At 43.7% G+C, this 25093-nt stretch overlaps 1 protein-coding gene across 1 annotated transcript in view; it reads right to left on the reverse strand.

The window, feature by feature from the left end:
• Positions 1 to 25093, reverse strand: part of DENND1A (DENN domain containing 1A) — a 494905-nt gene that overhangs the window by 254614 nt on the left and 215198 nt on the right. The window contains exons 6-8 of the mRNA XM_080819425.1: positions 10297 to 10366; positions 5071 to 5151; positions 218 to 271 (exon numbers count right to left, since the gene is read on the reverse strand). Of these exons, the coding sequence (XP_080675551.1) occupies positions 218 to 271; positions 5071 to 5151; positions 10297 to 10366 (205 nt within the window). The remainder of the gene's footprint in view (positions 1 to 217; positions 272 to 5070; positions 5152 to 10296; positions 10367 to 25093) is intronic.

A 25093-nucleotide genomic window follows, 5' to 3' on the forward strand; every position in this document is an offset into this window, starting at 1 on the left:
ATGTTAATAGGTGATTACCTTTGAGAAGTACAAGTAATGATCCTTCTTTATCTTTAGAGTTTCTCTGCTTTTCAAAGATTCTCTATTTGTTTTTGCTTTTGCAATGCATTATTTTTACTATGGGAAAATATATCCTCTTATTTTCTTTTAAAAGTAAATAAAAGACAAAGAAGAATAAAAATTTAATCCCACCCCCCCTCCCCCAGGAAGTACTCACATTCTCGGGTATGCTGGGAAGTTCTCTAGTATCAGGCACAGTAAAATAAGAATGCTGGAAAAGAAAAGCAAATGCTATTTACTTTTGCAAAAATATGCAACAAGCATGTTATTCAGAAATCAGGTAAATGATCTGAAGGTAGTTCCTCACTCAGATGAGGAAACAGAGTTTCACTCACAGGAAATGACTACAGAATATTTTCTTTGGCTAATGCTGGGTTACAGCCAGACACATTAAATCACCAGTTTGATAGATGGAATTCTTTTCTATGAGAGATGAACTTCTTCGGGAGATAAAATGAACAGCTCAAAGAGGTTAAAGGCTAAATTCCCCTACAATGTTTGCACACTTCTGAACACATGAAAGCTGCAGGCTTCATAATTTATTGTTCAATGAGGCAAGTGGCCTTGAGGGACCAAGTATCACTAGGTTCGCTCGGCAGTGGTCTTACCAACCAAACCTGCCATTTCATTTTAGCATCTGAGATTATATCCATACAAGCTGCAGGCAATATCTGCCCCAAAGGCCCAGGTGATGTTAAGGACAGCTCCAGCTGAAGGACTGCTGCACCGAGACCATTACAGATGGTTAAGAGTGGAGAATTCTGTCCCCTAAGCATGCTCTGAAAAGAAGCCTCCTGACTTCCAACGTCACCTCCAGTGAAGAGAACAGGGGACTCAATGAAGCTGAAAACCTGACCTGTTCAAAGAACTTTCAAGGAGGCATCCCCATGTATGTAACAAGCATATGTTCCTGAGTTAAATGACAACAGGCTGTACTGATGACACCTCCTTGGAGCTACTAAAGACTCGGAGGACAATGGCAAGCGGGAGTGAAGAGTCTGGTGCTGGCCAATTAAAGATAGGATTGTGCAAAGGGCAGGAAAGGTCGCAGCAGAGAAGGTCAGCTTAGCTGAGGCCTAAGTTCAAACCTGGACCCCCAAGTGACATTTCAGGAAGTCCCTCCCCTCTGTTCTTAGATAATTGCAAAATAAGTAGGTCTCAAGAAGAATGAGTTGTATAGACTTCCTGAAATGAAAAGCTGGGGACACCTGCGGTAATGACAATAACAACAATGATAGTGTAAGCTACTTGCCTAATATTCAACAGCTACTGCCCTGCTAATGGAAGGCTTCATGCCAGGTATCTGTATCAGTATTATCTTTAATTTCCCTAACAAATTTTAAGATACATATTATCCCCGTATTACAAATGGGTAAATTAAGGCTTAAGGTGCTGAGGTCACAGGGACTGAAGGTGACAGGTGACAGGAACTGAAAGCAGGTTCTGTAGAACTACAGCTATGCTCTTCCCACTGTAACAGATTGCTATACCTACGCTTTTTATGAACAAGTTATAGTTAAAGCCACGTCAACTGAAATAAACTAAAAAGTAAAAACAAAAAAAATTATGAAAAGACCACTTTAAAAAAAACACCAAAACCACAATCCTCTGCAAAGCATCATTCCAAAAAGCTGTGGGTCTGTACCCAATGTCACCCATTAAGTATTACAGCAGAGATTATGTGGCATGAAAACTGGTTAACAACTCATTCAATTCAACAATGACGATTAAAATAGCAAAAGTAAAATGCAAGGTTAAATGTAATGCCATGAGATACCAACTGCTATATGAAATGGCTAGAAGGGAGTCCCAGGAAATGTTCAGTAATGGACGTCCATGGGTGACAGAGTGACAACGTAATGGCTGGGACAGTGAGGAAGAAAACACAAGAACCACAGAATCACCACTTCCTAGCTACGTGATCTCAGGTAACCTCACTTAACAGCTCAGAGGCTCAGTTTTTGAACTTGTAAATGGGAAACATAAATACCTACCTCAAAACTGTTATGAGGAATAAATGTTACATACGTGAAGTGCCTAACATGCCGTGAATCTTTTAATAGAAAATTATTATTGCTCAGCTCCTAGTTTACATTTCCGTTTTTCTCAATCACCTACATCAGACATACAGACATATTCTGTTCTGAAGACACGAAGTCAAGGACTGCCATTTTTCCACATTTCAAGCTTTATAAACTCAGCCTTCAAAATCAGAAATGCAACATGGAGAGAATTCCTCTCGAATTGGAAAGAAACAAATATCTGCCTTTACAGATGCAATGGGTTGTAAATAGTGAGGCATCACAATTCCAAAACCAAGTCGTCCCCAGGCTGTCCTTTGAGATTCTGTCTTGCTCCATCACCCATGAAATGCTGGGACCAGAGGAGGTCAGAAACATTCCTAGGAACCACTGGCACGAAACAGCTGCACCTCCTCCCCCCAACAGTTTCTCCTCCTGCCCCTGGGATGGCTTGTCCTTGAGGCCTGGCAGCCACTCAGGGGAAGGAGTGGCCCTTCCTCCCCAGCAGCTGGTGACCCAGCCAGGCTACTCCACAGCTACCTGTCGGATGTCATTACAGACTGAAGCAGAGAGATCAAGCTGATTTAGGAAAAGGGACAGAGACAAAGGCAAGGTTGTTTAGTCATCTGGCAATGACCCGGGCAGGTTTAAAGCTCGTTTCTTCATCTTTCCTAGGCAGTCTTCCCTATGAGCAGTTCTCTAACAAGAATCTTTTCTGACCTATGCTCTATTGAAATGAGCAAAAACCTCTACCAGTTCCTTCTTTGCCCCCTTTCTTTCAACACTCATAGCGGAAAGAACACAGGCTGGGAAGGTAGCCCTGGTTTGAAAACCCCAAACTTCCCACTTATTAGCCACATAGCCTTGGGTGAGCAAGTACCTTTTCCCCTCTAAGCCTCATCTGTAAGACGAGAACACTACTATCTGTTTTGTAGAGTTCTTTTGAGTGTTAGGGATGAATACTGGCAGAAATTAAGAACTTAATAAATAGAAGATCTATTATTAGTTATTGGTGGTAATACTGCTTTCAATTTGCTCCTCATAAAAAAAAAAAACTGTAAGATATGTTCATTTTCTATGTGGCTAAATACCAAGATACTAACCACTAAATATCAACACTGTACCTGGTTCTAGTGAACATGAAAGACAAAACTTGCTATTATTTTAAAAATCTATCTATCCATCCATCCTTCCATCTATCTATCTAACCAACCAACCACCTATGTATCTCTCTCTCTATCTATCTATCAAAAAGCAGACTGCCACATTCGACACCTCATTTGGATGTGTCTAGAGTCTTGGAAGTTTGACTGCCCTATGTTCTCCTACGACTAGACCTTGAGAGCTTGTCTGCAGGTTCTAGCTGGGGAGCACAGCTACTCACATACCCTTGACTGAAAAAGAGTCCCCCTCTGTCGGAGAAGGTTGTCCTCTTTGACCGAGCACATAGCTTCAGGAGGGACAGACATGGAGTGGTGAGGGAGGAAGGAGACACCTGCCTAGGGAGCCAGATCAGCCAGAACAATGGGGTGACAGATGTCACAGACTGCCCTCACATCCAATAAAACTTTTTAAACATTCAGGGGGAGACTGGCTGACTCAGTGGGTTAAGCATCTGACTCTTGATCTCAGGGTTTTGAGACCAAGCCCGCACTGGGCTCCATGCTGAGTATGGAATCTGCTTGAGATTCTCTCTCTCTGTCCCCGCCCCCCGGCCCTCCCTACACCCTGTACTTGTGCAGTCTCTCTCTCAAAAGAAATAAAATCTTTTTTTTTAAGATTTTTATTTATTTATATGATAGACAGAGATCACAAGTAGGCAGAGAGGCAGGTCGGGGGTGGGGGGGGGGGAAGCAGGCTCCCTGTTGAGCAGAGAGCCCGATAAGGGACTCAATCCCAGGACCCTGAGATCATGACCTGAGCCAAAGGCAGAGGCTTAACCCACTGAGCCACCCAGGCACCCAAAAGAAATAAAATCTTAGGAAAAAAAAAAAAAAGGCAACTTTTAAAACATTCAGATCCCACAACATGGGGAAAACAGCCCCTGGTAATAGAGAGCTGGCCTAAGGGTTTCCACCTGAGAATTCTGATGAAGGTGGTGACAAGGGCTTGACCTAGAGAATTAGAGAATTCCAGTAACCCGAAATATGAAAAAGATCCCCTACACCTCTTTTGATGCCTTATCCGATCAATGAGGAACTCAAGGTCCACAAGGTTAAAGGTTTTAATTAAGATCACTCAGGTCACTGGCAAAACTACAGCCAGGACTGAAGCTTCATAGTCACAGGATTTTCCACCCAGCATACTACATATCACATAGCATGTATGTTTAAAGAAACAATTATTACTACAGGCCAGGATCTATGCTAGGCTCTCTCCACCCCTGTCCTTGAGGGATGTACAGCCCAGTGGCCAAGAGAGGAAAACAGATGTGGTATGACTAAGCACTGCAAAGTGTACAAGATGCTTGGGGCAAAGAAGAAAATCTTGACTAAGCCTTGAAGAAGGGGTCAAGGGGAGGATTTCTCTGGAAATAAATCCAAGGTGAGTTCTGAAGGATGAATGTAGGCCGGCTTGGTAAAGAGGAGAGAGGTGGTGTTGAAGGTTCAGGGGTGACAGGATGGGCAAAGAGGCATGCACAGCAGTGCTGGGGGGAAAAACATGAGGCAGGGAGCCCAAGAATGGGGGCTGCTGAGGCAGGTAGGGGCCATTCCAAGCCGAGCACCTGCCATCTATGAGATGCTTGTGATGGGATGACAACCAGGAAGAAGGGAGCCTGGGGACATTTGGGACCTATTCCTTATGGAATCCGAGAGAAAGGAAGAAATTGAACTCTCTGGCCTGTCTCGAGTACAGAGGTTTCAGAGTATTCGGAGGGAGGGCTGGGGAAGGTGCAGACAACAAAAGACGATCTTGTTCAGCTAACTCTGCCTCCCTGCTAATAATGAAATGGTTTCTTGGCGATCGCTAATTTTCTGCCCCCACTTACCACGCTGAGATGAACAGACACTCCTGGGTCAGGAATGGGAAGTTTGTGCAGAGTTTCAAGAAGCTCATTCCACTGATTCTCCTGAAAGAAATAAAAGGCCTAAGTAACAAAAGCAAGGCTGAGCCTTCGTCAGAGGCCTGCAGGGAGGTCTGGGCACACGGTAAGCTGGAGGCCCCCATGACTGAGGGGGCTGGGGAGGTGCTGGCCCCCGTACAGAAATAGGCTTGATATTCAAGCAGGGTTGGACAAAAGACACTGCTTATGGCTCAATATAAGAGCCAAACAGATCCTCCCACACCAAGTCTGACATTTTCTACTGAGTGAGACACCTACCATGACCGCCTTTTATGGATCATATACCATAAGCTCTCAGCAAACCTATCCTCTCAACTCCATAGCAACAACTTTTAAATGCAAACAGTCCTAGCTCACAGGGCGGGGGCGGTTGGGAGAAATAAGGATGACACTATAGATCTTGTCTTCATCATCATTACCCTCAATTAATTTTATTGAGTGTTCACTGGATACACACAGCAGCATCCAATTATGGAAAGTTAAAATGAACTACACACAACAGTATGCAATACAGTATGGTGGCTGTGCATTTTAATTAGTGAAATGGAGCCACAGAATGAAATACAAAGCAGTACAAATTATTCGATTGAAAACAGATTCACTTTTAAAATGCTCAAAAGAACACTGCTTCCAGGATTATGCAAAAGCCATTTCTCCCACCCTGTTGAATTGTCTGTGCTAACACAACAGTATTAAGCTTCCATGTGTTTCCATTTGTTATCTGTTTGAGCCTCACAACTATCCCACTTCACAGATGGAAAACTGAGGCTCCAAAGGGTGAAACAACTTGGCTCAGATCAGCCAGTTAGTAAGTTGCACAGCCAGAAGCTACATGTGGGTTCGCTGTGTTCAAGCCCAGAGAACTCTCTACTGCTCCACAACAGTCCCGGGTAGTGGATTTAAAGGAAAGGCAAAAAGAGGATGAGCCCAGATTAAAAACCTGCTTCAGTCTGAACTCTCATCATTCAATTTTCTCACAGGGAAATGAACGTGTGCGCATGTGCACACGTTTAATTTTGCTACACAATTACAGGACAGCAATTTTGTATTTCCCGAACTACTTAAAAGTGAGTTGCTGACATTACGTTCCATCATCCATAAAGGCAAAGGACATTCTCCAGTACAACCCACAACTAATCATCAAAAAATCTGGAAATTAACATTGATAGAACATTAATTACCATCACATCCTCAGATCCCTTCAAGTTTTATCAACTGTGCCCATAATGTCCTTGGAGAGCAAAATAATCCAGCTCAGAAGCGCATGTTGCCTTTAGTTACGATTCTCTGGTCTTCATCGGTCTGGAAAAGGTCCCGAGTCTTTCCCAGATTTGTAGGCACTTGACAGTGAGAGCAACCATTTTGTTGAATAATTCCCAATTGTCTGATGTTTTCTATTGATTCAGACTTCAATTCATTCCATTACTCGCGATGTTCACTTTGATCATTTGATTAATTCTTCTGAAGTCTCTACTGGGAAGGTACTCATTCTCCCTTTGTGTTTAGCAAGCATTTTGTGAAGTGATACTTTATGTAAACATCCCCTTCCTCATCAAAACTTTTAACTTATTTATTTATATTGGTAAGCACATATGGTTTCCTATTTTATTTAATAGCTATAAATCTTTGCTATCGTTATTTGTTTTAATTGTCCTATATTGGACCAGTGGGAACCTCTTATCCATTTCAAGCTCACTTCTGTGTCTTTCTGACACGTCCCCAACATGCTTTGAGCACTTCCTCTGAGCATTTTTTGGCACAAAAAGATATTGCAGGCTCATTTTATACTTTCCCTGCGATGGCCCTAGAATTAGACATTTCTTCAGAGAGCCCCAGCTCCTTTTAGTGGAGAATGTTATTTAGAAAACACAATGTGCATACTAGGTGCACTCATTGCTACATGGGTATTGCTAACCCCAGACTCTTTTAGTGGTTAGAACCAGAAAACATACTATGCACACAGAGTCCCACAATATATGCATTTTTTATTTGGAAAGCCATCAGGTCACACTGATGCCTCTAATTCCAATCCAACATAGGAATCCTAGTTTCCTACCTTTTCATATTTGTAACTAAATTTTATGGAAATGACAATCATTCCTGTTTTCTTAATATATTTACTTATTTGTATGTAACCAATCTTTTATTGGTTACATACCAATAGGGCCCCTATACACTCAGGGGCCCTCCTTGCCCTGCCTGAAAGCAGACATCCAATGCCAGGCTGCTACAGTCCACTCCTCCCCAACAAGAATGCCCTCTCCACCCTAGGCTCCAACACCCCAGTGCTGGACCACTGTGGCCCCCTCTCCCTTGTGGATCCTTCTAGATCCTCCTAGGGTTCAGATATCTGCTGCCAAGCCACTGCCACTACTGCTGCACACACATGAACGACCACTTCGTCCCCTCGGGCTCTGACACCCTCAGCCAGGCTGCTCTCCAGCTCGGATGCCCTCTTCAACCCCTGCCAACTCTTTCACAAGGATGCCCTCAATGCCCCAGCCAGGGTCTGATAACCGTGGTAGATCAATGACCCAAACAGACACCCCCATCATGTGTCTTAGGCTCCAACACTTCACTCTGAGCTGTCATGGTCACTCTCCATCCTCAAGCCTCCCAGTTGAAGCCTACCATGCCCAAAGACTTTTGGACTTGGGGAGGGGATTCTGTTTAATAAAAGCTCTTATATAAACAAAAAAATAAATAAAAACAGAGCTTTTATTGTTCTAATCTGATGACCCACACCTTGCCAACAAGTAAGCCAATTGTAGACAGATTTCCTATCATCAGTGTCGTAATTCCTTTAACCAGAAAAAAATTTAATAGAAAGAGTACTGGGGACAGTGGAAACAGACTCCACTAAAACACATCACTGATCACAACTCAACACTCCAAGAGGCAGGGTCCTTCCTGGGGCAATGGCCCAGAGGACTGGTGCACCAATTTTCCAGGGTAATAATCCTATCTCCCCTATGCATTGGTTTTACAAACCCAACCTTTTCTATACCACAAGTGTTTAAAAGTCTAATGTGTTTTGACTGGAGCATTAATATGGAAGAAAAAAATATGTGAGTCAATCTCCAATTCCAAGACTGTTAAGAGCCTACATGTGATACAATTCTATTTACTAAAGATCTTTCAAATTTGAGTGAAAACACGAATGTTTGACTAAAGTGAATTGTGAACATCAATCGATGAACAGACCCAAGGTAGCCTCTGAATTCATTCATCAAAGAATAAATCAGTTCAAAGAATAAATCACCTCCTTCATGACACAATTCCCTGATATCTAAGCATCCTTTCAGAGTGAGTGTAGTGACCTAGGGAGCCATTTCTATTAGTTATTCCTTCCATTTACTGTAGCCTCTGGAATACACTGCTGGTGAGTAAATCTTTCTTGAAGGAAAGATGTCTCCATTATACACACATTTTCCATTTTTCTCCAAAGCAGCATTTCCTCAAGTATGTTCTAGGAAACATTAGTATCTCAGAATATTAATATTTGTCGTGGAATAAAAAGGGCTTGGGACCAAACAAGATGGTAAGCACTGAGTAACACACATTTCTCCATGGCAGGACCTTCTCAGTGCCACCAGGAAAAGAATCTTAAGGAGACAAAAACGAAACACAGCTTTCCCTCTCTCCAAACCCAAGATTACTGAACTATACCCCCCTCTTTTTTTTTAATGGACCTAATGTTCTGTAGAAAGTATGAGGAGAAAAAAAACCTCTGTAACATTTAATAATAATGTATCATCAATTAAAGATCTTAGGCCGTTTACAAAAAGGAAAATTTAATAAGTTAGATATAGGGACAAATATTCAACTCATTAGCAATCAAAGAAATGTAATTAAAACAATGAGACTATTCACTTGTCAAATAAACAACAGACTCAACAAATGATACTGGTGAGAGCACGGTCAGCCAAGCGCTCCTGTACATTCCTAGGGAAGGGCGTCTTTTAAGAAAACAGTACAATTCTTTTGGAAAACAGTTTGGCAAATTCTTTTAAATGTTTATGTCCATTGCCCTAAAAAAATGGCCCCTCTGAGATTTTCCTCTTAAGGAAATAATCCAAAATGAAGAGAATGCTTTATGTTCAACGATGCTAATAGCTACATTTAAACAGTGCCCCCACCCCCCAAAAAATCCCAAATAATAATAAAAAAAAAAACCCACCAGGTGTTCCTGGGTGGCATAGTCGGTTAAGTGCCGACTCTTGATTTCAGCTTGGGTCATGGTCTCCGGGCCGTGAGACTAAGCCTTGTATCCGGGTTGGGCTCCACACTCGGTGAGGAGTCTGCTTCTCTCCCCTTCTCTCTCCCTCTGCCCCTCCCCCCTCTGTGCATGCATGCGTGTGCACGTGCTCTCTAAAATAAATAAATACACCTTTAAAAGAAAAAAAAAAACCTCCAACAACAGGGAAATGTTTCTAAGGTCCATAATAAAATGTTATGCACCCATGAAAAATATTCACAGTCTTTTTACTAGCCTGGGGAAATGCTTCTGTTACCACAGCACGTGAAAAATCTGAGCTATGAAAGTCTAAATACAGCTCCAGATGACCTCTGACATCCATCGGAGATATTTCAACATATCATTTCTTCCAAAAGTACAGTAAAGTAGAGCTAACTTTTTAAGTAATTTTCCAGACCCTTAAAAAAATTACCGGAAGTGCACAACAAAGCCTTACTGGAAGGGGAACTTGGCACAGGTGGCCAGGTCACTTGCCAGTTAAGTGTTTTACACACACATCGAGCTTTGCGGCATGACGTGAGCAGTTCAAATTTGTGCCTCAGCAAAATTATAATTTAATCAATGCCACGAACTTCCAGGGCTGCTTGGGAATATCAGCTATCAGATATCAGAAGATTAACTCTGAATGCTAAGGGTATATTTATTATTCCTTTAACTCAAAAACTAAAGGAAGAAAACACACCAAAATACTAGCAATTGTTATTTTCAGGAAGGAAGGGGGGAACACATCAGAAGTGATTTTTCTCTTCTTTCCTATTTCCAAATTCCCCAGACTTTCTGTAATGGGCATGCACTACTTTTTTGGTAAACCTTCTGGTGAAATATAAGGCACGTATTATTTTAATAATCAAAGTTGAAAATACTTGCTAAAAAGAAAAATACAAGGTAAATACCTGGCCTTTTGTTGTATAATCCGCCAAGATGTTAAGCAGCTTATAAAATACTTCGAACCAGGGAAGATAGCTGGGGAAAGAAGAGGAGAAACATGAAATATTAGTATGCAGGTCAAAAACTTTAACCAGGAGCTGATTCAAGACTGGTACATTTCAGTGTTTCCTCTACATCCTAAAGAGTCTTCCTGTTATAGGCTGCTGAAAACACAGACTGGTAGAATGCTAATTATTTCTGGGATTTTAAAAAATTGCCTGTGTAAGGTGGAGGATTGAATGTCCATTATAAATTATTCCCATGCCTCAGAGCTAGAACAGGTTCATAGAGAAGAAATTCAAAGCAGACTCTGCAATCAGGAACCATCTCTGCATAGCCCCCCAGGCCTCTCCCACCACACCCACCCTTTCCAGGAAGCTTCTGTGCAAGTTCCGCATGATTGGACACACACAGCCACAAACTCATACATACAACACTTCCCCTGCTGCTGCCTGCAAGGTGTCCCAAAGGCCCCATGAGCCTGAAACCAATCATACTGTGGCATCAAACTTCCTATCCGTACCGCACCCCCTCTAGACTTACTGCGGGACGAGCTCTCTCTGTCCCCACCGCCCCCTACTGGCTCCTGACCATGGTGCCCCTTCACTCTGAGGACAGTCTGGTCCTGACCTCACTCTACCCTCCATGGGGCTTCAAGAATATTCTTTCTGAAATGCACATCTAAGTGGCCCATGGATCCAGTTCCTGCAGTGATGCCATCACCAGTGGACTTTGAAGACGGTGTCGGAGGCTCTTCGTTGTCAATCCCTGACTGGCTGCCTGCTCTACTTCCCCACGTGCACTCTCCTCTCACGGCAGCCTCCTTCGGAGAATGGCCAGGCATCCTTAAGCCTGCCCAAGCTTGCATACACTCGGCCCTTTTCTCCCTCTGACCTTCATGGTCCAGGCGAGCTGATTTCCACTCATCCTCCTAACGGTCCCCCGCACGCTCCCCATCCCCGCCCCTCACGCCCTAATTCCCTCTTCTCTGTGCTGCCCTGGTCACATGCATACTCCCGTTGTAACATTCCACACACCACGTGGCACTCAATGGTGTGTCTGTTCTGCTAACAGACTGTGCACAGAGAAGGAAGGATCTCATCTTTCTTCACTCTGTCTTCCCGGGGCCAAGCAAGGAGCCCAGCACACCACTGGTGCTCAGCGTTGACTGAACAAACACAACTCAACAAAGGCGAAGAGCAAAGGCATGTTAAGGTTACAGAACTGTTGTTGAACTATCTCCCACCCCCAACCCCCACCGCCCAGAAGCTGTCACTTAATTTAAATGGCTTTATTCTCCAGTAAGAAACTTTTCCAAAGTGACAAGTGGTCAGGCGAGGAGGCTGTCGCACCAAGCCCCTGCGGTCCCGCTCGCGTCTGCCCTGCTGCGCTCACAGGGTCCGCTCCTGGGAGAGCTGGACGGGCAGCAGAGCGCTGATCCCACCGGGCGGAGGGAGCTCAGCACCCGGCCCTGACTCCCAGCTGTACTGCCAAGGGTAATAGATGAAGTGAGAGGCAATCCAGAGGACAGATAAAGTGCACAGTTCCCCATCAGGAACGTCCGTCTGAAGCCAGCACATGCTACTGCAAAATTTAAGTAGCTTATCAAAATATACTGATAAGCAACTTAACTTTTCACTTCTATGACAGTATTATCACTTATGTTAATATGTTTCAATCAGCCCTGGCAGCTGCATATTGACTATTACACAGCAAATGCCTGCTGCCACTTTCCACAGCATTTACTTTGGCAGAGCAATGTAAACATTCAAGAGGGATTAGGGAGGAGATAAGTTTCTCCCTTCCTATTCTGTTAAATAAACCTCGGCTGAGTTAAAAGCCATTATAGTGGGAACAATAAATCCCCTCAGACGAAAACTCTTGCCCAGATTAGAGGACTCTTAGTAAACAAATTCAACCAAGGATTACAAATCCCTCCCCACCCCCCAACACCCGAAAGAGAAAATACCACTAGTTAAATCCAGCAACTCAAAGTCAGGAAGGGGGCGGGGTGGGGGGGAGGCAGGGAAGGGGAACGGGTGGAAGATGAGAAAATATTTTCTTGCAAGGAAATCCCGGCCTGAAGGAAATGAGAGAAAAGCTGAAGTCATTTCAAGAATCCTGGATGAGGCGATGTGGGGCAGGCCGGATTCTCTGCTAATTCGGGACTGTGGGATACATGGATGTCATTTCTGCCACGAGGTCCAACTGGCCCACCAGCTCGGGCCCTAAGGCCAAGCCCCGCCGCGTCCTCTGCGGCCGGGGGGCTGAGGGAAGGTGGCGTGGTAGGGCTACCCGGCTCACGGCGGAGCGCCCAGCTTCTCACACACGGCCTCACCCTCACCAAATCGATTCTTTTTGGCTCCACGAAGCAGAACCCTCAGCCACGGGAGGTTTCGCAGTTACCCTGGAGATCAGCCATTCCTTTCTCCCTGTGGCCTGACCGGACGCAACTGTTCCCCACATGTTGTCCCCTGTGCACTGACAGATGAATATCCAGGGATGGCAGCGTTAAGGTCTTGAAACCAAAACCCAGCTGTCTTCTTCTTCAAAGGATCCCTCTTTTCCCCTGTTGGGAGGCCAGGGTTCACAGCTGAACCTTATCCAGTGGCGTTTCCTGTACCGCTTCATTAGCGCTGGCACAAGGGCTCTGCCCGCCTGCGGGGCTGCAGGTGAGACCAGGGAGCCTTCCACTCCATTCTGCGCGTGTCTGTCATCATGCAGCAAACACTACTTCCTGGGCCAGAGACAGGAAACAAACACTCCATTACCCTGCTCGTCCCTGGACATCTACAGGAGTCGCAAACGTCTCTGGGCCTGCTCTGCTTGCCTCCTTCGTGCGAGCACCACCGTGCAGTGGGCTCAGCCCAAGGCTCAGGCCCCAAAGACAAACAACAGAGGGTCCCTGCCTTCAGGAAGGTGGGGAAAGAGAGACATGGTCCTGGTGGGGAAAGAGAGACATGGACAGCGAAATAGTTTGTGTGAGGGGAGCCAGAACATTTCCAGGGCCTGGTTTAGCTCAGGATTTGAATCAAGTTGTAAAATTACCATGGCCAATCAGCAGAGCCTTCCTCGATGGGGGAAAAGCCAAGGTGGGACAAGCCTGCTTCCCAGGCACTGGCCATGACCCATGCTTCTCTCACCAAATTGTGGTTCAGATAACTCTGTCCCAGGCTCTGCCATCAGTCCCTGGCCTAAGAGTCAAATGGAAAACGCTTTTGTTTTGTGTGAGGCCATACAGAGTCTTAAACTTGAGAAGAACTCAGGCAGCATCCGTGGATTCCTACACACATGGCCACACTGCTATGGGCTGTCACAGGCCCTTGTAAGATATGCAGGGCAGGCTCGAGACATAATGCTTAGAGTCAAATGGCCCATGGAAAAAATCACCTGTAAAAGGCCCTTCAGTTGCCCCCCACATAGAGCAGACATGGTTTTAGAGACACAGAGTAGCTGGCCTGAGTTTGCGGGGGGACATGAAAACTGTCTATGCTCCAATCTGTCAGCTTACTGGGCTGCTTACCCTCCAGCTGAACTCAGGAACTGAGTCCGACTGAGGACAGATGACTTACATTTCTAATCTCGCTCCACTGAATGGACTGTCAGGATAATCATTCCCACTGTTTTGTGTATACATGCATGTGTGTAAGTGACCTTGTATGAGTGTACATGTGATAGGATCCCACTACAGTGTCGTAAGTACTTAGACAGAAAACCATTTAAAATTTTAAAAAGCTCTCCCACATCTCTTGCTAACAGTTGAGTTCAAAGCCGTCAGATGAGCCCAAGCAAGACAGGGGTGTGTGTGTGAGGGGGAGCAATGGAGGCAGACCCTGTCCAAGTTGAGGAAGGTGTCCCTTGACAGAATACCAGCTGTGAGCAGGATGTCAGAGTTCAAGCACAGGGAGGAGGAAATCCTCCTGTAGGGGCCACCAGGCCCCAGAGTTTTGGAATCTGAGTGGGGTGAGACGGGTTTCCTCGTGAGGAAAAGTCAGGGCTCCAGCAAGATCAAGAGAGTAAAAACACAGAAGGTGGCCCGGCTTGGAGGGTCAGAACTCAAGAGGGAGGGAAAGTGGTGTCTAAGTAGGGACAAGGCCTGGCACTGGGTAAGAAAGCATCTATGTCAGGAGAAAGAGGTTGACGAGACGGGTGTCAAAAAAACCTGAGCATCTGGAAGGCAGGTCCATGTGGGATGTCAGAGCCTAAAGGGCTTCCACGAAGGGTGGCAAGGCAGAGCCCAAGCAGCTGAGAAGGTAGGAAGAAGAGGCAGTGCCTAAAAAGGTCAGATCCAAGTATGGGGAGTACGACGGCCACAGAGGAAAGGTGCTACAGCAGCAAGAGTCTGATCGAGATTGATCAAGCATGTAAACATATAGTGGAATTACTACTATCAGAGAAGAGAGTTACAAATATGGACCAGGAGAAAACAGGAATGAACCTATGGTGTCGTATTGGAATTAGAGGTAATGTGTGAAATCATGGAGACAAATAAAAGAAATAGAAATGCAAATATATGTATGTGCATACAGATGTGTATATGTACATTATACATGCATAGATACTCTGGCTTTAGCCACTGAGGGACCCTGGAAGCAGAGACACCCCAAATATAATGAGCATACTTAGTGTCCAGATCTTGGTTTCTAAGTACCAGAGCTCCTTGAAGAAAAGTCTGATTCCAGAGCTGGGGCTGGGAAATATCTTGTTGTGATAGAAAAAAGGCAAGTTCAATACCTAAGATTAGGACAGGCCAACAGGACAGAAAAGCCAGTGTGGAGGGGCTCCTGCTGACAAAAATCTGTGACAATCTGAGCATAAACCAAATAATGATAGAAAGAGATTATGTAAAAATAAATAAAACAGGAAATCACGACTCTGTGCTAATGTAAATAAATGAATCGGAAGTCTGATGAGAATAAAATGAGGATACTCAGAATACACTTTTTAATTATAAAGGGAAAAAGAAGGGAGAAGCCTGGGAGACACGACCTTAAGTAATGCGACAAGCTGAAAGTGTGTCAACTCACAGGATACGGTGAAACAATACAGAACAGTTCCATCATATTCTAGCCACAGACCCAGAACCCAATCCTGAGGATGAGACTTTCTACAAATTAACAGCCAATGTCAAGTTCATAGAAGTATAGGAAATGTTGAGGATCTATTCCAGAATAAGACAACAAGAGAGATAGGACAACTAATCCAACACGTGATTCTACACATTGCCCCCCATATATAGGAGGTCCAAGTACTACATGGAAGTATTGTGTCAAAAGTAACTTTCTGATTTTGATGATTGCATGTAGTTATGTAAAACAGTCTTCCTTCCTTCCTTCCTCCCTCTCTCCCTTCTTACTTTAAGTAGTCTCCATGCCCAGCTTCAACACACTATGCTAAGAGTCAGAGTCACGTGCTCTACTGAGCCAGGCAGGTGGCCCAAGAATATTTCCTTTTTTAAAAAAAATACACACTGAAGTATTTGGGGGGTTACTGGGTATTACTTGGCAACATCTCCCAAATGGGCATTTGTATTGTACCCAAAACTTTTCTATGTATCTATCTTTAAAGATTTTATTTATTTGAGAGAGAGAGAGCATGAGCAGGGGGGAGGGCAGAGGGAGAAGGAGAAGCAGACTCCCCGCTGGGCAGGGAGACTGACAGGGGACTCGATCCCAGGACCCTGGGATAATGACCCGAGCTGAAGGCAGATGCTTAACCAACTGAGCCACTCGGGTGTCCCTTTTATGTTTGTTATTGTTTCAAAACTAAAATAAAATGGGAGAGAAGAGGATCTAAAGGGTCTTTCATTTCATCAAAAATGCCATCAGTAGAGCAATTTGAGCATACGGAATAAGAATATGAGCCGGGAAAAGAAAATTTTGAATTTTTAAGCCATGGCTCTAGGGAGGGGCATGCAACAGAGAGAAGGGCTGGCTGCAACGGTGGGAGTCAACAGTCCATGCACAGAGAAGGCTGAGCATCCGCTAAGTCTTCAAAGAGGTTGTTCTCAGTGTATGGGAGGAAGGCTGGAAGGGGTGGGGATAAAGTACATTAAGGACAGAAAAGAAATCTCGCTAGCACTGACTAGCAGGCTTGGCCCGTTGGGCCTGAGCTGAGAACTGTGTGCAGCTGGAATAGCCAGAGAGAAGGTTCTTGGGCTGCAGGACAGGAGGCCAGGCAGGGGTCGAAAAAGCCAGACCCCAGGGGCCTGTCATATGCCAAACTGATGGGCCTCCCCTTTTATTCTGTCATCACTGGGGGGACCGAAGGGCTGGTGAAAGACATGTTCTATTCTGAGGACCAGTATTTAGAACTACGTATAAAGTGATTATTTCCCCCCTCGGCACAGTCCAGCAGATCTCAGCCTGGGCAGAACATGTCCACTTTGTGTTACCCTAAAGAGAAAAATCTTAGATCATCTAGTTCTATCCATAATATTTAAAGAGATCAAGGTAAGTTTTGGTTCCACTAGAAATAATAAAAAGTACTTCATAATAACATTTTAACATGGAAACACTCAGACACCATTGTATTAGAGATATAACGAAGTAGTTTCTCCCTGGGTACCGTGGAGCTGCTTTTAACTTAGGTCTGGAATGAGTTTAAAGCTAAGAAGAGTGACACAGAATAAGGTCTTTCAATTTTTCTCAGCGATTTCTGCTGCCCGAGGAGCTCTTAAAACTCCATCTTGGGCACTCCAAGAGAGGTAATCCTTTCGTCTCTCATCTCCTGTCAGATTTTGCTGAGATTCATCGGATGACGAGGCATCCCTTGGTGAAGGCTACTGGCATTCAGTATTTAAAGTTTTCAAAAAACAAAAACCCCCCAAAATTGAGAAAAAAAGGAAAGAAAAGCAGAGCAGTATGGCATATGCTAGAGACAACATGGACTTGTGTTGAAGAACCATGGGTGAATCTCAGTTCTGGTACTTTCTAGCTGTGTGACACCTCAGGAAAGCAATCTCACAAAGACTCAGTTTCCTCTTCTGGAAGATGTCCACCACCTCACTAATGTCCCTGAGGTAGGCAGACACACCCAGCCCGGTGCCTGGACTGCTCTTCCCACCCCTCTCTGCCTAATGTTCTTGTGGATCTCAGCTCTGACAGGCTCCTTCTGGCTCAGAGGGATCTTGAGAACGCTGCCCAGGAATTCCTCCCACCCTGCAGTCACCAGAGTGAATAGGAAACCACGAGCCTTTACAAGAGGAAACTACTCATGAATGATGTGTCCACTTAAACCAGTAAGTTCCCACCCAGCCCTTCTGGTTTGACCTAGCATCTCTCCCTGCTCCGTCAGTGTCTTGTTGGCCAAACATCTACAACAAAATGTAAATAAAACTACAACTGTGGCAAAGGATTCAGGATTTCACGAAGCCCTTGTTGGAGAGGCTGGACACCTGCTCAGGTGTGCGGCAAAGTGGCCAACAAATGAGGACCTGGCGGCCTCAGACCGAGTAACAAGGGACAAAGAGAAAATTCAAAACAAACAAGGACGGTGGCACAACAGTCACATCAAAAGAAATGAATTCAATATCAAAGGATTCGGAGAGGCCTGGGGGAAATTGATGAAGTCCTCAAATATTTTTCAGTAATTACTCTTTTTATGATTATGCTGAGAAAGTCAAACATAAAGTGTTATTATATCAGAAAAACCATAACCACTCCCCTAAAAAAAATTGTCTCATAATTTATTCTATCCCAGAAAGAATGCATTATTGGAATAAAAGCTAGATTTTGCTGAAATCTGATTTCCAAACTTTGAGTTTCTTTTTTTTTCTAGATTAAAAATCCTAAATAAAGTTTCTCCTCATTTTTACTATAAAATTTTGGTCCGCAGTTAAATAGACACATTTTACTCCCAGAATGTGAGGCCCTTCTGGTCTGAGCCTACATGCAGACTCACCATAGTTTATAATGCACGCTTCTTTTTTTTTGTCTTCTCCAGTAGTGTCAACTCCATGAGAGCAGGGATCATGGCTGGGTGCTGACTGTTCAGTCTCTAATGTGTGCCTGGCGCAAGTTAGACACGCAGTAAGTTTCCTTGACAGCTGTAACTCATGCCTGTATTTCCTACTAAGTCCAGTGCCACTGGGGTAACAGTCAACCAATCTCATTGGAAGGCAGGGCATTTTGGTAGGAATATGATCCAGAACCAAAAATGACCCCTGCCAAGGGACTGCTGGAGTCTGTGACAAATAATGAGAACCGAGTGAGCAGTCAAAGCAGACCATGAAGGACACACAAAGTTAAGGCTTCTTGCCCCTTGCCTATCCCTCCAACACAAGTAAACACCACCATCTACTTTTCGTGTTCCTACTTCAAGTTCTATGAGAAAATGTCACAAAACCAAGCTGATCATTTTCATTTGTCATCTTAGTTTTTCAAGCACCGGTGAATGTTTAAAATTCTTCAAGAATCCTCTATCAGTGCGCATCAGGGCAAGTTCCCGAGAGGGTTTGCTCCAAAGTTTTCCTTCGTCTCCTGTCTCTACCCATTCCTCCTACTCTCCAGAAGATATTCATGCTTCCAAACCTCCTGATGAGAAAAGCTCTTCCACTCCGAGACCTCTCATGCCTTCCCCTTTCCCTCCTAAATGGAGGTGGGAAGTAGAGAACACCCTACATGTCAACCACCTTGCCCTCTGTAAGACCTACCTTCTCCCCCATTATAGCCAGCCAATGAGCACTCCCATCTGAAGGCACAACAAAACACCCATGTGTGGTGGTCCACAGTTTTCAAACCAAAGCCTTAGCACCAAGGTGCAAGCATTCCTCCTTATAATAAAGGAACACCACATCCTCCGGAGCTAACCACATTAAATGTCAATAAATGCTTTCTGGAACTTAAAACTGAAGTGACGTTTACAGTCCAAACATCACACGTTTCTAGATCATTCATTCTGCAAACGTTGCAGTCAATCATCCATCAAACCACATATTTCTCCACACTTATTAAGACCCATCCAGTATATGCCTGGCATTGCGTGAGGTACACGGGGAATGAGACCAAGGTCCCAGCATTTGGAGAGCACACAGTCTAACGAGGGAAGCAGACACATGGGCAAACGATGTCAGCAACACAGCATCTGTGTTATGATAGAGGTGCATAAAAGGAACAAAATGACACTTTGTTGATCAACTTTCCACCGAGTGCAGTCAGAAGACCCACCTGGGTTTGGGTATCAGTTCTAGCCCTAGCTGTGGCGTGAGCCATTTGTATGGAACAGGGAGACGCTACCTATTCTCACGCAACTGTTGTGAAGGTGACCTATGTGAGTGCACCTACCACCGTGCCTGGAACAGAGTAAACACTGTTTTTCCCTGAGAAGATCACACTCTTGGTGCTAGGAAGATCAAAAGTCAGAGGAACCTAAAATAGGAGAACAAACAAACCCCTTTCGGAGATCAAAGTCAGTCTCACTCTATCTGAGCAGTCTGCTTGGCTCACAGCTGCTGATCTCAACTTGTAAATTTATTATGGTAGCCAGTTAAGCTCAAAAATCTCTGATTTATGTCCATAATTAGCATCCCATTGTGAAACCTATTACATCTATGCAGGAAAATGTATTGCATGCACTGAACGAATAGAAATATTAATTTGCATTAGGGAAAAAAACCCAAAAAGTTCCCATAAAACATCTGTGCTTATATAAATCTACCCAAACACACACTTGGATTTGATTTTGGTAACAAGGCTCTTTTCTCTCTTGATGGATATTCAATAATTGTTGCTTTTAGAGAGCAGATCTGCCGTCTTCTTTTCTATGACAGCGTTACTGTGATTGAGGGAGATTGCTCAGGAGGAAAGCACAGAGGCACTTTTCTGTTATCACCGGTGAAGTGTTGGTAACAGAAGATCTTTGGAGTAATGACACCTGCACTGACAATTGAGTGTAATTCTCAGATATTTTCCATTGAGCCCGGAGAGGGCGAGCACATAGGCCTTTCATCATTTTCCTAAGAGAGTTTATGATGCTGCCCACTCCTGTATTCACACACCTGCAAGTTTTTCCCCATTCAGAGTATCTTATTCTATGGTTCAAATTATTACTGTAATATAATATAATGGGTTAGTGAGGTTCTAACTAAGGCCCACCTTACACAACCTTTCATAGACTAAAAGAGAAATACATGGTCTCTGCTGAAAAAACCACAACAAGGGGAAGAAACAGCTGCACCAGAAATCCTGTCCTACTTTCAGGAGTAAACAACAAAATTAATGAACCCACTGAGACACCATTTGATGCTATTCTCATTTTAGAGCTAACAAGTGAAAGCTAATGGAGGAAGGGAAAAAAACATTTACCAAGTTTCCGGTGCTCTGAAATATTAGTCTTTACAACAACTCTAGAAGGTGAGTCATCATCCCATTTTATAGGTGAGAAAACTGAGTCTTGGAGAAGTAAAGTGATGTACCTGGGCCAAGCACAGCTCAGACACAAAACTGGTTCCATACGATTTCTCGCCTCCTCACTCCGTGCAACATGTCACTAGTTGCACAACACGATCAAGGGTAATGATCCATCCTGAAATTAGGATTTAAAATTCTTACCTCGCGGTTCTCACCGTAATGCCCTAAAAAATGAAAGCTTGCCTCCAAAAGTCCGTCAGCTCCAAGTGTTCGGAGCAAGCTGACTTTGGCTGCCTCCCAACCATTCAGCGTGTTTTCTTACTTTGCCAGCCCCGGGGACATTAGTCATGTGTCAACTCTTTCTTGCTTTAGGTATTAGTGTACATGTTAGATTCAGAAACACAGATATTAATGGCTTGATTTAAAATGTTTGGTTTTTTTAGGTTTTTAAGTTTCCAGTGCTTCCTATCAAGACCCAATGCTTCGGCTACCTATTTTTAAGAACTTATCTAGAAAGATCACGGCCTATGTTGTACATTCTTAAACAGACTGTGTTGCCTTTTTAAATTTAAAATATAAAGCTTTAAATGTATGCTTAGGGTGACAATTAAGGAAATGCTAGATTAGACAGGGCATCAGTTTTCCGCGAACAGCACTCATTTAAGTTCATTTCTACCCCAGATCTCTGTTCGAATGCTGTATCATTCAATCGCAAATCTCTCTATAAAAGTGTCTGGCTGTCTCTTAAACCCATTTACGCTCTATGCTTCAGTGCCTTTCCTCGGCAACTTTTTCCATATGCTTAACTTCTTTCAGGGAAGCAGTTCTGTCTCAATTCACAGAACAGCACACCAATCACGGCAAGCAGGCAGGCAGGAAAAGAAAGGAAGAAGGACAGACAGGAGCACAGAGAGAAAGTAGGATATGAAGGTAGCTGGTCTAATAAAAGTAATGTTTTAAAAGGCCAAGAATTTTTTTTAGACCAAAAGAAAACTAACCTAGCACCTAACCCCAAGCAATCACAGGGCCCTGAACTTGAATTTATAACCCAAACACCCTGTACCATATGCAACTCGAGACACACAACTGGTAGCGCTGGTGGGGATTTATGACTTATGACTTGTTCATATTTAATTTGTAACCAAACACTTCCCCTTCCTCTTAGCTACCTTAGAACTCTTGATTAACTCTTGTTTTCACAGGTCAGAGGTTAAATAAAGGAAGGGAAGCATTCTGGGGTGAGATTGCCCAGAGCACCACATCCAGGAGTGACCCGTGCAACGAACATCAAAATAAGTGATAAGACCAAAGATTGTTCAAGACAGCTGATGTTCAAAGCCTCCTTGGGGTACAAAGCAGGACCTTACTAAGAGCTGGCCATAAGGACAGACAGGAAACTGCTCTCAAGTTACCTTTTGTGACAGAGCAACTCTCTCACCAAGAGGCTTCTCCCAAAATGCTCCTGGAAATGAGACTAAAGGTTCCAAGGGAAGGAAACACAGGAATTTGTCCAAGTCTGGCAGCCCTTCCCCTGCTTCATTCTGCCACAGGCATCTGTCTTCCCCATCAGATTCTCGGACCCTAGAGAAAACCTCTACTGTTATCTCATTCTGTAGCACACCTGGGCCAGGGAAGCAGATTTCTCTGCACGACATTGATCACACAGAGACACAGCCACCCTGCTGAACAGGACAGTATAATCCGTCCAACTGCAAGACCCATCGAGAGCCAAGTACCTTTACCACTGTGCTACTCATCACGCACTGAACATGAAAATAGTAACAGGAGAGACCACCATTCATTGTGGAATTACCACATGTCTGGAACTCTCCATGCCCTGGCTTATTCACCCCTCATCATAATTCTATTAAATAGGTACCATCATAGCCCCAGATAACAAATGAGGAAACTGAAGCACAGACAGGGTAAGTAACTTGCTCAGAGTCACACAGCCACAAGGTAGAGCAGGGTTAACTTCAGGTCTGTGCGACGTGCTACACGGACAGACTCTTCTCTGAAAAAACTCTCTTAGGCCATGGGATCAATGCAGTGCACATTACACAGCACATACAAGTGACATCTGATTCAGTGTTTTCAAACGGTCAAAACAGAACCACCATTACGCTCATTTGTTTTGTAGCTAGCATTCATACGTTCAATGCCTCATGTAAGCCAAGCACTGGGTAGAGGTAAATAAGGCACACCCTCCACAAAAGTAGGTCCCTCATTCCCTCATTTTGATTGGTAGGTGAAAGCATTACGGCATTAGGAATGATCTAAAAACACAACTTGAAAAATATGAGAAGTAGCAGCTGGGCCTCTGGAGAGAAGGTGAGGTCTGCATTCCCTCTGTACCACAACCACGGAACACCACCATGGGAGGAAACCATTTCCTCAAGCAAGCCCTTCCACAGGAAGGGCGGGCCCGGTCCTGAGCAATGAGGAGCTGGGGAGCCACCAACAGGGACATCCAGTTGAAACAACACGCCGTTAGTCACTCTATGTTCTGCTGCCCTGATTTAAAACCAAACTAAAGCCCTACACCTCTCAGTTACTCCTTATTTTTTAAATAATATTGGTCCTTATACGACTCACCGCTTTATTATAAACCTAAAAAGGCAGTCCCTGATGTTACGAAAGCCCAAAATGGGTGTTATTAAACTCCCTCAAATTATGGTAGCTTAGAGGAAGGTGAAGTATTTGATAAATTAAGCTGTAAACCTTATATTCCCAGTGACACTACCACCTGTGTGTCTCCCTCAAAAGAAACCCTAAAAACCATCTTTTTTAAAAAAATATTTTATTTTTATTCATTTGACAGATATCACAAGTAGGCAGAGCAGCAGGCGGGGTGGGGGATAGGAAGCAGGCTCCCCGCTGAGCAGAGAGCCAGATGCAGGGCTCGATCCCAAGACCCTGAGATCATGACCTGAGCCAAAGGTAGAGGCTTAACCCACTGAGCCACTCAAGCGCCTCCCTAAAAACTAATCTTTAGAGAAAGGAGATTCAAACAGCAAACCTGGAGCAGAAATAGTTTTCTCTAATATAAATTCTTAAATTCACATAGTATGAAAGACAGCAGAAAAGCTGTCTTCCAATGAGTTTAACTACTAAAAGCAGAACATTAAAATGAAGGTCAGAAAACATACACATGAATTATTTTTACTACGTTTTCACTAGCATTAAATGTTGTGATTATTTTGAGGGGAATATATTTTAAATGGCAGTTATTTATTATGTATAATAGCAATACATATATACACACACCTAAACATGTACTAAGAGAATGATTAAATTAATTATGTTAACTCCAGGAAATAAGAAAATTAGGTTTTAAAATATTTTTAATGATATAGGAAAATGTCCATGAAATGATAAAGATTGAAAAGAAGCAATAATCACAGCTATGTATCATAGGCAATCATATACTCATAGGAAGGCTAGAAGATAAAAAATTAACAGTGGTTATTTCTAGGTTATGGGATTTATAAATAAACTTTGCTTCCTTTTACATTTTTTTCTGCATTTCCTATGGCTTATGTACTGAGCATGAAGCGTCTTAAAAATTAGAGGAAGTTGTTCTTAAGTACTCTGTGTTATTTATTAAGTGCAAATACTTGGAAGCAAGCTAAATGTACAATAGTTCACAATAAATTATGAGCTACCAGAATGATGGAGTATTATATACTCATTAAAATCAGACTATGGAAAAATATTTTAACATAGAAAAATAGTTACAATGTATTTAGATATAAAAGCAGGTTCGGGGGAGGGGGCCTGGGTTGTTCAGTCAGTTAAGTATCTGACTTCAGTTCAGGTCATGATTTGGGGGTCCTGCGATCAAGCCCTGAGTTGGGCCTCCACGCTCAGTGCAGAGTCTGCTTCTCCCTCTGCCCCTCCCCCCCACTCATTCTCACGCTCTGTCCCTCTCTCTCAAATAAACAAAATTTAAAAAAAAAAAAAAAAGGCAGGTTCTAGGGGTGCCTGGGTCTGTCGGTTAAGTGTCCAACTCTTGATTTTGGCTCAGGCCATGATCTCAGGGTTGTGAGACGGAGCCCCAGGTCGGGCTTCTCGCTCAGTGTGAAGTCTGCTTCAGATTCTCTCACTCTCTTTCTACCCCTTCCTGCCCCCTCCCAACATGCATAAGCACACGCTCTCTCAATCAAATAAATGTTTAAAAAAAAATAAAGCTCTATAATATGTACAGATAACCTTTCATTTTTGTGTTTTCCTATATTCTCCAAACTTTCTACAATCAATACATGTACTTTTATTAACTTCTAAGTTAAAAAATAGCCACGTGTGTAATTCCTCCCTGCCTACCAACTTCCAAGTCACCTTGCTTGGTGGCTGGGAGGATTCATGATCAGGAAGAATGGAATCAAAAGCCTACCTGCTCGCTTCCTTAAGTGTG

Source organism: Martes martes (assembly GCF_963455335.1).
Source record: "Martes martes genome assembly, chromosome: 12".
Classification (NCBI taxonomy): domain Eukaryota; kingdom Metazoa; phylum Chordata; class Mammalia; order Carnivora; family Mustelidae; genus Martes; species Martes martes.